Here is a 13948-nt window from a genome sequence, read left to right as displayed (position 1 = left end):
ACGATAAAAGAATCCACTAGATCTCTTTTTTTTTTTTTTGGTTGGAATTAATCCACTAGATCTCTTAAATTAGACTATGTAAACCAAAAAATCACGAAAGGCTTGTGCTCCACGTGTCTAAAAGATTCTATTATCATCCAATGGATGAAGGAAAATTATAGAGTATTTATTTAGTGGATGCTTATGATGATGGCCCAAAAGGCACAAAAGAAAAAAAAGTAATTAACAAATAAACTGGAGGCAAATAAGTAACTTTCTCCCGTCAATAAATGACATTATTATAGTGATATCAACTCAACTTTATTCTATACATGACTAAACACACTAATCATGAATCACATGCATTATTTTCGACCAAAAAAATCACATTCATTTTTTTCCCCCTTTATAAACAATAATAAATCACATGGATTCAAGTACCCCAGAAAAAAAGTGGTTACTGATAGAAAAATGTGTTTTTATGTATTTGCCCAATAATAAAAAGATCTTCATGGAGACAAAAGATCAAAGGAAATCTTTATGTTTGGAAGTGGGTGAATTCTTCTTGCACTAAAATTAGATAAAATAATAAAATATAAATTATTAACCATTAGTTAGGTATTCTTATGCATAGGTTATTGACCATAATAGTGGTTCAAGTTTGACCACTTAATTGCTTGAAAAAAATACACATGGTTCGTTCAACTGGGTAGGAGAGAGGAACGAGTATTGTAAACCCCGAGCAGTGGTTCAGTTGGCAAAGACCAATGCTTCCACATAGGAGGTCAGAGTTCGAATTCTCTCGGGGCCAACGGCGAAGCCCCGCCTATATTAATTACATAAAAAGCGCATTGAGAATGTAATCATGGTGTGTGCAAGCTGGCTCGATAAACCTCATTATATAAAAAAAAAAAATGAGTATTATAAATTTTTTTTTTATGGCGTATCAAAAAAATACACGTCACACACTTGAGGTTATCCACGTACTGGCATGCATCTTATGAGAGTTTTTTTTTAATAAATTTTTTCAAAACTTTAATATGTTAGCTGCAAAAGTCAATTATTTTATGATGAAAATTCAAAAAAATAATGATTAATAGAGTCTTTTTTCAATCTAACAAAAAAAAAAAAAATAAATCGAAGTAGTCTAGCAATGAATAGTCAGGATTTTGAAATAGTCAACCCACATTAACAACGAGGAGAAAAATAAATCATGTATAAGTATAAATAATTGTGTATTTATATATAATGTATTAAAGGTATTTGATTGATGAAGATTTATTTCCAGATAATGTCATAAATGAACTTATTATCAAGAATTTTCAGAAGAATTAGGTTTCTAAATAAATTGATGACATCTAAAGAAGGTTATATATATATATCCCAAAATTAATTATAAAAAAAACGTAGGAATTCACATGCTTTAGTTATTTTTTTCCCTGAAAAGAAAGGAACATGGGAAATTAAAAAAATGGGCTAGATGAAAAAGATATGGAAAAAAGGGCCTATGGATTATGGAATAAGGAGGAGAAAACAAAATTCCTGCCTTGGTAACGAAACAACGATGTATTATTAATCGAAACTGATGAGTTTGGGAGTTCGCAGATGTAGCCAATTCATTTTTCTTCGCAACCCGTTTTCTCTGTCTTTTCTCCTCAGTCTCTCTGTGGAAGAGATCGTCTTTTAGGGTTTCATGGGGCCCTCTCATTCAGGTGCTTTATTTCCCTTTTCCTTTCATTTCAGTGGTTTCTTGGTTGGTTTTAGGAAATTATGGTTTTCGCTGCTCGAATCTGAAGGGTTTGGATGTTCAAAGCTTTTTCCTTTTTGGGATACAAGATGTAGGATTTTTCGTTTGTATTTCTTCTACAGCTGTGTAAGTCTGTGATTTTGTTTTCAGATTTATTGATGTCATTATTTTATGATTGATTAGATGATTAGACTCGGATGAATGACCTGGTTGGCTGGATCTTCTGATTGCTCCCCTTCTATCCTCGCCCTCCCTCCAAGAAACAAGAGGGGGGAAAGGAACCTAGTTCGAGTTTTAGCAATTGGTTTTAGATGTGGGTTTTTGTTTGATTTTGCTTGTCTTAGAGATGTTTTCCGATCTAAGGATGTTGACTTGCTTGTTGATGTGGGAGTTTCTTTAAGAGGCTGGCGCTGGATTTTCAGTGGTTTTGATGTTGGATTTTATATATGGACTACAGAAATTTGTTGTGCTCGAGTTATCAGTGCGGTTGATGAAACCAGTATGAACAGCTAACTGTATGCTTATAGCTCATTCACTAGTTATATTACGTTTGCTCTTTTCCTTATATTAAAAAGTTATGTTTAAGTGTGTTTATCTCTGGGCTTTCTCTTTTTATAAATTTTTTTGGGGTGGGGTGGTTTGTATTGTAAAGAAAAGGGGGGGGGGGGAGAAGGTGGTCGGGATTCCTCTTGGCAGTTTGGCTTTTGAGGAATTCCATGTTGATCAAAACAATTCCTAATAGAAGCGGTAACTTGATAAAACCTTAACTTGTACCTTGTTCTTCATTATTTTGTTTAGCGCGGAGAGCATCCCCTTTTTTCTTAGTCATGCTATAAATATGTTTTCTGTAATGCCCTTGGCCTGGACATTAAAATCTCTTGCCTATGATCAACTATATGGTCAGTTATGTTTCTTTCATCTAATCAAATGGTTGTCACAAGTTCTGCACAAGAAATGGACCTATCATGTTGGTTACTTTTTTTTATCTAGTTATGCTTCTGAAAATTAGACTGTTTTTCTATCCTTTTCCAGGCATCAATTTCAATATGGCTGTTTGATTGTGCTGCAGATCATGAGAGACTGGCTTTTTGTCTAATTGGGAAATAGAATATAGAAGGATCTAATAGTAAATATTTGATATAATTTGATTGCATATGATGGAGGATGAGGATGGGATTGAGCTAAGCTTGGGTCTTTCTTGTGGTGGATCTCTTGGTAAATCGAAGAATAAAGATGGAAATTCCTCAGACACTAAAACTGTGGAAGGAGGTGTGAACAATAAATCAGTTGATGATTTGAAGAACTTTTATCATATTGGCACCCAGAAACAGGATTTAGATACTGATTCCCAGAAAAGTGAGCCAGTGAGATCGCAAGAGAACTTTTTTACTAATCTTGCAAACGCCTCAGATGCTGGTACTTCCAAGGATTTGCATGGAAACAGCAATACACAGTTCCCCAGGTATGGAGGAATTTGGGCTCCAAATGTCAGCAGGTCTGTTGAAGTTGACGGAGAGAAGTCCGATCAACATGAAATAGGAGGCAAGCTGTGGACAGATGCGTCTAACAAACGCAAAATGTTATTTGAGGAAACGAATCACCATAAGAAACATGAAAGAGATGTTCAGTATGGTGATGTACATGGAAAGGGTTCTTCTGTGGCTGTGATGTCCTCAGTGAAAACTTCTCATGTTTCGGTGACCCCTGAAGATGGTTCTACTGCTGAAAATGAGGATGTGGCAGAATCTGAAGCTGAGGGTTCAACATCGAGGCAGGGTGTACATCATGAGAATGGCACAAAAAGGTACATGGGTAGTGTTGGCTCTTCTGAGTTTCCCAAAGAGAAGCATGGGATTAGTGATTCTAGTGGCAAGGACATGCAAGGGCAAAAACAATCTAATGTTGCACCAGGAAATGAATCTAATATTGGAAACCTAACATATGGGATTCCATATTCTCTACAACCTCTCCCAGTAATGACTGTGGCATCCTCATTGCCCGTGAAGGTTCCTAACTCAAACGGTCCTTCCAGTACGTCAGGTTTTCCTGGATCTTGTGTGATGCAGATGATGCCATGTACAAATAGTGAGTGGCCAGTCAGCCAGCCAATGAATCCTAGCAGTATGCCATTGACTTTTGGTTACTCAACATCACAACTTCCGACATTGGAGACAGAGCAGCCATGGGGACTGGTTTCTCATGTTCAACAGTTACCTTCTTATGCTGGAAGGAATATTGGTGTTGTGGTCTCAAATTTGGATAAATCAGAAGATGGATTAAAGATCACTCAAGGTTAATAATCTCTTCCATTTTGTGAATCTCTTTTTATGCATTTACACTGCTCTAGTGGCTTGCCTTGACTTTTTTAGGGATGAAGAATGGTAAATTAGAAATTAGAATGCCTGATCGGTTTTACAATGATCTAGACAAGGATTGTTTCATGACCATGATAATTAGTTGCTTTACTTTCCCACCCTTGTGTAATTGATAATCAATCCAGGCATGATCCTTTAGGATTGAGTAGCTTAATCTTGTGGACTTAATTAGCTCAGACATCGTTGAAGCCTGAGGATATTAAGATATATTTTGTCTTGGTTTGCAATAGAACATTTCCTTCTTTCTCCTTTTTCTTCTTCTTCTTCTTCTTTTCTTTTCTCTTTTTTTTTTTTTTTTTTTTTTTTTGAAGGTGTGGGGTTGGGGCTAAAGAGAATGTGGAAAGGGAACAACTAAACCGTACGAATATGTAGCCATTCCCTATACACGATGGTCCCAAATGAGGAGTACCATAAACAATTGAGTTCACAAGCTAACCCCTTTCTCATTCTAATGGAAATGTCTCTGTGTTCAAGATATAAGTCAAAGACTGAATCTCTGAAAGTAAACCATAAGGCATCTACTGGCATGCTCCTTGGACCCAAAAATCATTAACTCACTATGGAGAGAACATCAATTATAGAGAGACTTTTGTGCACCAACCATCTATGGAGAATGCTATATGCTTCTACCTCTTCAGATGTGCTACTATCACTGCATGTACTTGCTCCATGACCAGAAATTCCATGTTATTATTAAAAATAATAAAACAATTAGCTGATTTAATACCTTACATGTGGGATGTGGCTAGCCAGCAAGAAACATTGCGGATCAGTATCACCAATATAATTTCCAGGTGGACTGATCGGCAGTAGTACCACTAACTGTAAGAGGGGATTCACTTGTGTAGTATCTCATTGGCCTTCTTTACAGGATAGCAGTCATGTTCCAAACTAGTGTTTGGTACGTGAAACCTGGAAGTTGCTGCTTCTTGCTGGTATTTGGGCACCATTGTTGTGGCACAGTTGCTGAATTTATACTTGGAAATGAATTTTGTATTCTAGACGAATATTGTCACTGAATCATTATCTTTTTAGTCTATGTGTGCATGCTTTTATTTTCCTTGTTTTGTCATTATTACTGTTTCTTAGTCAGGTTTGTACTTGTGCTTGATTTTCCTGATTTTACCTTTTCCTATGGATGCAGGTGTTGTTCAGGGACCTTCTCATAGCTCATCAGAAGCTTCTCCATATGATGGGAAAGCATCTGAATCGGCCAAAGGGAGTGGCAAACAGCATGCTTCAGAAGAAGGTGGTGCCAATTCCTCTTCTCAGGCAGAAGATGTGGTCAGGGGGAACAGAATGATATTCAGACCAAAGGAAGCATCAGATCAGTCTGCAGTGGATGGATTCCGCTATGAAGGCTCGGCTATTAGGCCTGGTATTGCTCCAGGAGTCAAATTTGGGGGACATGGGTCTCATCCTGATCTACCTTGGGTTTCTACTACAGGTCCAGGGCCAAATGGGAGGACAATTTCTGGTGTTACTTACAGATATGACAAAAACCAGGTGAGGATAGTATGTGCATGTCATGGGTCTCATATGACCCCTGAGGAGTTTGTTCAGCATGCCAGTGCAGATCAGCACAACCCTGAGAACAGTTCAGGTTTTGTGTCATTTCCAAATGGCAATCCTGCTAGTTCAGCCCAGGGCTGATATTTTAAGACTTAGAATAAAATGACTTATCATCAGTGTGGTGTTCTTGCCATATTGTAAGCTTCCTCATTGTCTTTCCTGCTGTATGTGTGTCAGTGATTTATTGCCATCCAGTCAATTGTCTTTTAAATAGCCAGTAATTTTTATGCAGGCTAATGTAATCATTGAACATCATTATTCTGCTTTCATGTAGTTGCATCAACAAAATTATCCCTTCCACATTATTTACTTGTTTGGGACATTTTTGTATAAAATGATGCATTGTAGAGTTGTGCTTACAAGAAATTGACATTTATGTTAGCACTAAAAGAAGGTCTAGTATTAGGAATTCTTAGTAACGAAGTCAAATTGCATGATTTTTATTTGGGCAGCTTCTGAATCTTGGCCACATTGATTTCAATGTGTTATTTTTCTCTCTTTGGTGAGGATCAATTCTGGTGGTTGAGATGATCACTCGTTTTGCTTCCTCTTTTTATTTTTTTTTTTAATTTTAACGGTGAGGATCAATTCTAGTGGTTGGGATGATTGCTTGTTTTGCTTTTGTTTTTTTTTTTTTTTTTTGAACTAGACCGACTGAAACCCAAAAAGAAAAAGCAAAATGGGTGGTGGAGATCATAGCACGTTTCAGATGCATTGTTAGCAGACAATTGGGCACCCCAGACGCATGAATCTTTAGCAGACTTTAAACTCTCTCTGTTTTCTTTCTCACTTCTGGCAAGGCATTAAGCTCTGGGTTTCAAAAACTTTCTAGTTTATTTTTATGGGTAAAATCATGACTTAGCTGGTTTTGTATATTACCTAATGCATGCAAGGTGTGCTTCTTTTTGTTGGTGTTTTGAATGTTTCAGGTTTATGTTTATGGAAGAGGAAACTGATTTGATTCAACCTGGGGTGACCATACCTTACATTTTCTTGGGCTCTGGGAGGCTATCTTCGTTGTGTTGGCACGTGATACAGGCTGAGAATTCTGTATTCACACACGATTTCATCTTAATATTTTTTTTATTATACTTAGATGTGGGCCCCACACATAGAGTGGGGAAATGATACAAATTAGGGGGTCGAGGAAAAGATGTTGAGGGATGGAGGTACTTCCTTGGTCTTAGTGCCAACAGATGATTTCGTCTTCAATATTTTTTAGTTATATTCAGATGTGGGCCCCACACAGAATATGTGATTAAAAAGTGTAAAGTGAGGACCAGAGGAGGTGATGCAAATTAGGGGCCCAGAGAATATGTGATTAAAAAGGTATAGGATGAGGAGGTGATTCAAATTAGGGATCACCGAGAATTTGTGGTTCAAAAGTGTAGGGTGGGGAGGTGATTCAAATTAGGGAATGGGGGAAAAGATGTCGAGGGATAGAAGTACTTCTTTGGTGCCAAAGCAGAGTTGTTTTAGTGGTTGAAACCAACATTTCTTAGTGAAGAGATCGTGGGTTCGACTCTTGCTCAAGCATATTAATATCCCGTCTCCCGACTTAAAAGCCCCTTTGAATAAAAAAAGAAGAAATACTTCCTTAGTCTAAATGCCTTTATATGGGAGGTTGCTATTATTGTGTGAAAACATATATATCTACAAATTGTACATTCTATTTATGTTTGTATTTACTAAATATTAAATTTTATATAATAAAATAAAAAATTATATTAATATTTTATTTAATTACTAAGGACAAATTAGCAGTTGAAAATGAATTCTTCATCTTCAATAAAAGAAGGAAAGCAATAACCTTTTTTCTAAGTTGATAGTCAATCTGTCCATCTACATTTTCCGTTATATTTGACTTCTCTATGGAGGCAAATTCAAGTTGACATTTATTATATAATTTATCTATAGTAACTAGTAAAATATCGTTATGGTTGATTTATTCTAATGCGTACAAGACAATCAATCTTGACTTTTATGGTCATTTAACATTTGTAGGGTTGTAACTTGTAATAGATTAAGGGCCAATAATAGGGATAATAGGGATAATGCAATGCAAAGTATCAAACTATAGTACAAGTCAACTCTTTGCTGGATTGGATAAAAATATAAAACGAGAAAGGTAATATGTTGAGGTGTAAGAACGTGGACAGCTGTTATGAGACTAGGAAGATCTTTAGATTGGATTTTGATTTCAAAGTTTCGACTGGACAGCAGTATATGTGGAATGAAATTTGTGGATTCATCTGTGACTTTTATGAATTTACAAATATTTAGCGTTTTTATAGTAGGGATGAAATATCTGGATTTCACCCCATACCCATAAATCTATAGATTCACGTTTTTAATGTAAAAAGATGAATCTCTAAATTTCATGAATCTAAAGATTTTTCCAACCAAATAGGTATAAATCTCGCATTCATGAATCTAGAGATTTGAAATCTCTAGATTCATATAACCAAACAGGCCCTAAAATGTTGTTTGTAACTCCTAAGGCACAAGTGACTACTAAAGTCTCTTAGACTGTTATTGTGTAATGGTACCCAAATTGGTGTCGTGGCACTAGATTATATTTGTATAGTATGGAATAGATTAAATGGTTTGTTATCTATAGACGATTGCATAAACATGGTGGTTTATATTATGCTTGTTTGATGAAGTTTGAATTGATTTATGAATATTGGATTGGACTAGTCTAACATGAGATATCCTTCTAATGATAATGTTTCAATTCTATAGATGGTCAATGTCACATCCCACCTAGCCGGATTCGGTCATATCCGAATATTTGTAGGGATGATAAGCCGCAAGACCTAGATTCAGTGACAATTTCATACAACATAGATATAACATAATTAAAAGGAAAAGAATAAATCAAGTTTATTAAAAGAAGAACTAAATCAAAAAGTTCTAAATTTGGCTGTCATGAGTGCCCGTGAGCGTCTCTGAGAGCTTAAACGCAAAATCGTTTGAAATGATTTGCACAAACTATTCACAAACTAGAGGGAAGCATAAATACAACTATTTACGATCATTCAATGTACTTTACATGTTTCAACTACTGAAATCCCACATTTATTGTGATGAAATCCTACAAACCTATGTTTAAAGAAGAGGGTTTGAAGGATTCTTACCTTTTTTTACGTTCTCGCAATGATCCGAGTCACAAAGCGCCTTTGGGTGGATGAAATATACTATTCTCCTTGGTTTCTCCTCTTCCCCAGGCCTCAGCCCCACTCTAGTATAAAAAAAATGCATTTAGAGATGAGTTGAAACATAAAATAGGATTTTTAAATCCGAATTCTTGATTATGCCCTGGGGAGGGGCGATTGGGTCAAGGCGGTCAAGTCACCCAACTGATCCACTCAACCACTCCATGTTTGGACCCCCATCAGTGGTCCGATTCCGATGATTCTCGGTTTGAAAAAAATGTCTTTCAATTATCTAAGTTTGGATATATTTACCTCATTGATCGAACTCTCCATCGTCGGTCTACGGACATGCCAAAATCATCTTTTAATGTTATCGTGATTGACCATCTCTCTCCTCTTAATCCCTAGAACAGAGGTCGAGTCATCACAAGATTCATCCACTTGCATTGGGTCCATTTTAGATTCTTCGGGCTCGACTCGATGATCAACAGTTGTCGCCAATTCAAGGCCCAAGTTCACAGTCTTGAAATCATAGGTTAAAGTGTTGGAAATCTGGAGAATTTCATAGTCAATAGTGATATCGTGTTGATATCATATTAGTGACAGGATAAAGAAAAAGGGTAAAAATGTCAAAAACCAACTTCTAAAGAAAATCCATGCAAATTTTGTCCCATACCATCAATCCATAATCATACATTTAGATTTCACATCAAGAAACGTAAGATGAGAGCCCTTGTACGCGACCCCACTGAATTCCTGCGTACGTTAGTAGGTGCCATTTGGTGGTATTTCATCGGAGTGTTCCGCTTGTTCTTTTATTCTTAGGAACAATTATTTTACGTAGCTCAATTAATAATAGAATAAAAAACAGTTGGTGCCCGTTTAATGGTATTTCAAAGCTGGTGTTCCCGATCCAGGTTCCGAACCATTTCGATTTAAGTATTGGATCTGATCCAGATTCTTAAAACCCGAATTTGATGTTCCAGAGTTTAACCGTTAATCTTTCAATAATAACTTGATTATTGTGTTATTAGCCGGCCATAAATAAACAAAATATCGAAAACCAAAAGCTTTCCAAATTCTCTACTAACTAATTGCACTCTTTGAAATAATTCCTTGGCGATTTCTGTGGAGTTTGATTTTTCGCTTCCAGAGTTGCCATGGGCACCACCACTTCCACCACCGTCTTGGTTCCTTTCTTCTTCTTCTTCGTTGATGTCGTAGCGCAATCTCAGGGGAACTTGAGCACCGACGACATGGTGAGCGGATTCCGGCCCAGTCTCGCCGTCGTCATTGGAATCCTCTCTATAATGTTTTCTTTAACCTTTCTTCTCCTCGTCTACGCCAAGTTCTGTCACAGACCAATTCCTTCCGATGATTTTATCGACGATGTCGCCGACCATCGGCGTTCTGGTGTCGGTGGGACACTTGGGTCAAGCTCAACCTCTCGCTTCTCCGGTATTGATAAGACGGTGATCGAATCGCTACCTTACTTCCGTTTCTCTGCTTTGGAAGGAGCAAGACAAGGGTTAGAGTGTGCCGTTTGCCTTTCAAAATTCGAAGATATCGAGATTTTGAGATTGTTACCTAAATGCAAGCACGCCTTTCACATCGATTGTGTTGATCGATGGCTTGAGAATCACTCTAGTTGTCCTCTGTGCAGACACAAGGTCGACTCTTCGGATGTCACCATCTTCTCCTCTGTTAACAGTTTAAGAATCTCTCGAAATCCCTCTGATCTCACGGATGATCCCGATATCGAACTCTTTGTACGGAGAGAACAAGACCCTGACAATAATCGAGTGTTTTCATCGTCTTCCAGGTTTAGCATCGGAAGCAGCTTTCGGAGAATCGGAAAGGGCAACAAAGGAGAAGAAGAATTAACAATCCAAGAAGAAGATAAAAACGCTGATGAGGGTAGTTTGCAGAATAAATGCAGCCGGAGTATTACGGTCTCGGATTTCGTCTTCAAGAATCGATGGAGTGATGTAAATTCTTCTGATCTCATCTTGCTGAATTCGGAGATGTTGAGAGTGATGTCAAGCAGGGGATTCTCATCCTTGTCTACGAGTAGCGACCGGTTTAGTACTCCTGTGACGGCATTATCTGAAAATGGGTCTTCATCAAATGAGAAAATCATGAAGATTAAGGAGGAGATAGAGAGGAAGAAGGTGTTCGAGAATAAACTCAATAAGATCAAATCGAACTATTTGTTTCCTTCTAACTCAAACTTCCCTTCTACTTCTCTTCTACTTCCGAATCGAACCCAAGTTTTCCTCCAGGCAAATTGCTGGCTTCTGGCGCCAGATGCGTGTCCGAGATTAACCTCTCCAGATTTCCAGATAACAGAGTGAAGAACAGAATCAGAGAGTCACTGAATCATAATGGGAAAGACGAAAGGTTAAGGAAGGCTTGGATACCCATTGCTAGAAAGACAGTTCAGTGGTTTGCAGGTCGAGAGAACAGATCACTGCAGCAGCAGCACCGCTCATCACCAATCCAACGTGTAGACGATAAATTAAAATGAAGCAATGTCTCTGCAACGGCAAAGGTTAGTTCTTTTGACGCCATTAATGTTGTGTAAAGCCTTCGGTGAGCTTCTACATTGGGAATCTCAGGCCCAGATTGGAGGTGGGAAAAGGTTTAGTCTGTAGAGCACGTAGATTCCACTTAGACACAGATCCAAGCTGAAAATTATGGAGGAGATTAGAAAGAAAAAGAGCAAAAATTGATTTTATCCATTAAAGAAGTCTTCTTATACATTTATCAACTCAACGTCTGATGAATTGTGCCTGAAAGTGAATCAGTATCTCTACTCACAAATTTGACTTGTGAAGAGGGTAGAGCTCGGAATTTGGAGAATACAGATAAATCTTCCTGACTGAGTCGTTGGAGGCAGATGAAATTGTTGCAAGAAATGTGGGAAGCAGGTGAACAACTTCAGTAGAGGTCCCGAAAGTTGAAGTCTATAAAATCCATGAAAGATGAAGAAGATCAACAATTTCTATTGAGGTGCCCACAGAAGAACAAGTCAACAAAATACATTAAAGCTGTAAGTCTTAACAGTTCGTCTGCCATTTCTTTGCTTGCAGGTCCCTGAGAGGGATAGAGAGATCCAGGGTTTTGAGATTAAACATTATTATTCAAATGAATTCCATTGGTGTTGTAACCAGGATTTCCTGTGCAGTGTAATTGGGATCAAAAGAATGAAATAGAAGGAGATTTTGGCATATTGTATTTCCTTGCGATACTCCATACTCTCATTTAAGTAGCTCTTTCCAAGCGTAAACTCTCATACTAAATGTTAAGTATTTGATGAGAACTAAGAAAGCTCTAACAAGCTAAGTTGAATCAATTTTTTTTTTAACTTAATCCATACTAGGTTGACTCAATCTAACGCTCATACACTAAATTTGAACCCATTAGAATGAAATCATTTCAGTATAAACCCCATGATTGATAGTATGTGATTGCTTCTTAGAGTGAACCAATTCTAGTTGATTCCAATGTCATTTGAATCAAAACCAACCAGATCCTGGCTCCATATCTGAAAGACATTTTTTTTGGGGGGAGGGGCTGACCACATCTTATATATTAGAAGAACAGTTACACAAGCAGAGCCCCAAAGAAAATAAATCTAGGAGTCAGAGAGAGCTCATAGGCCAAACACACCTGGAACAAGGGACAATATTTCATCAACAAGGATAGCCAAGAGCTCAGAAGCACCTTTCCCCAGTTCAGAAATAGCCACTAAGCAGTTGACTCCAATACTTTAAAGCACCATGTATTTACTTATTCATTGGAGATGGGTGGTAGAGCAGTGGTGAGTAGTGGTTGAGTGGTGATACAGAGAGAGTGATAAAATAAAGTAAATGACATTAAAAAAAAATGGGGTTCAGAAATTAATGCTAGAGAAACTTCATTTGCCATCCTAAAAATGTAATTAAATTAGCCAACCGCTTGCAATTGATTTATTTACTGATTACAGGATTCCAATCCTTAATTATTTCTTTAGAATCCTCACTTGATGGGCAAACACTGAAACACATCTACTGAATCTCCTAGCTCTGTTTCAAGAGTTTGAATCTGTAACCCCAATTTGATGGATATTAGGGAAAGGATCCTACATCCCCCGTCTATAGCGTATAGATCTTAAAAGCTCCAAAGAAGAGTTTCACAAGTTATGTCAAGCTGGGACTGGTAGTTGATGACTTTTATCTCTCATTGGTTATAAGTTCATTTAGTCAAAAAAGGTTTTTTTTTGGGTAGAATTTGTTTATTTAGTCAATTCTGCGTGAGAGAGATTATTATGCTGCTACTGTAGAAAGAAATAAATAAAGTAGACAACTAGAAATAAATATATTAAAGAAACAAGATTAGTGTTAACCAAATCGATTAAAGATTCCATGGACCTAATTCATCATTGAGAAGCATAATTTGTATCATATTTGAAATACTTTATTGGTAAACTACAATAAAAAAGACACATTCGGTTGGTAAACGTCTACGGAAGGTAGAGCACATTTAGGGTGTCAATGTCATCTGAAATCTCTACTTGTAACTATCTATATTCTCTTCACATTTTTTCACCACAAATTAAGAGAATGAAAAATAAATGATTCATCTTTGATTCTTTTTGTCAGAATTCAGAGGTGGATCATTATCCTAATGTGTGATGAAAAGTACCGATCTCTACTGTGATGGGTGGAAGAATCTAACTCTCTAAATCACCTTTTTTTTTTTTTTTTTTGGAAAATTTGTTGCTTTATATTAGGGTGTGGGGATTATTGCATGTACCAGAGGGAGCTTCGCTTCGAACCCGTAACTTCGTCGCTAAAAGGTCCAGTCATTATTGATTGAGCAACCCTTTGATGGTCCTATATGAAAACTATTTTGCCGTTATCAGATTGAAATGTTATATTTTTAGATACTGGGCACTAGATTGGTTGCAGTTTGAAGTGGTGCTTGCAAGCCAACTTGTTAGTGGGTATTGTGACCAAAGGTTGCACGTATCTGTATATACATGGGTGGAGCTATATTTTTTTTGGGGGGGGGGGGGGGGTAAGATTTTTGAATTTTTTTTTCTCTTTTGAATTTTTTGAAATTTCCTTTATTGT

At 37.2% G+C, this 13948-nt stretch overlaps 2 protein-coding genes across 5 annotated transcripts; both read left to right on the top strand.

Annotated features, from left to right (window-relative positions):
* The first annotated feature begins 1426 nt into the window (after positions 1 to 1426).
* NINJA (Putative interactor of JAZ) lies at positions 1427 to 6154 on the top strand. 4 transcript variants are annotated; one of them, XM_089149204.1, is made up of 3 exons: positions 1427 to 1691; positions 2796 to 4018; positions 5246 to 6154. In XM_089149204.1, exons 2-3 carry the CDS (start codon positions 2881 to 2883, stop codon positions 5752 to 5754), a joined length of 1647 nt encoding a protein of 548 aa, XP_089005330.1. In that variant the 5' UTR covers positions 1427 to 1691; positions 2796 to 2880; the 3' UTR covers positions 5755 to 6154. The 4 variants fall into 4 exon arrangements, with proteins under 4 accessions (XP_089005330.1, XP_089005329.1, XP_089005331.1 ...); XM_089149203.1 differs by having other exon boundaries at positions 2759 to 4018; XM_089149205.1 differs by lacking the exon at positions 1427 to 1691 and adding an exon at positions 1709 to 1852.
* A 3707-nt stretch (positions 6155 to 9861) lies between these two features.
* LOC149020957 (RING/U-box superfamily protein) lies at positions 9862 to 12336 on the top strand. The gene is given in 2 exon segments (XM_089147022.1): positions 9862 to 11078; positions 11081 to 12336. Coding segments are annotated over 2 exon segments (1365 nt in total). The 5' UTR covers positions 9862 to 9991; the 3' UTR covers positions 11359 to 12336.
* The last annotated feature ends 1612 nt before the right edge of the window (positions 12337 to 13948 follow it).

This window comes from Hakea prostrata, chromosome 3 (genome assembly GCF_041222555.1).
Source record: "Hakea prostrata isolate BN-2017 chromosome 3, UWA_Hpros_2, whole genome shotgun sequence".
NCBI classification, from domain to species: domain Eukaryota; kingdom Viridiplantae; phylum Streptophyta; class Magnoliopsida; order Proteales; family Proteaceae; genus Hakea; species Hakea prostrata.
The sequence above is the reverse complement of the archived record's forward strand: the minus strand, read 5'-3'. Positions and strand labels throughout refer to the sequence as shown.

Excerpts from the sequence above, each read along its gene's own strand:
- NINJA (XM_089149204.1), top strand. The coding sequence starts at position 2,881 with ATGATGGAGGATGAGGATGGGATTGAGCTAAGCTTGGGTCTTTCTTGT. Across the intron at positions 4,019-5,245 it reads TGGATTAAAGATCACTCAAG|GTGTTGTTCAGGGACCTTCT; the intron begins GTTAATAATCTC and ends CTATGGATGCAG.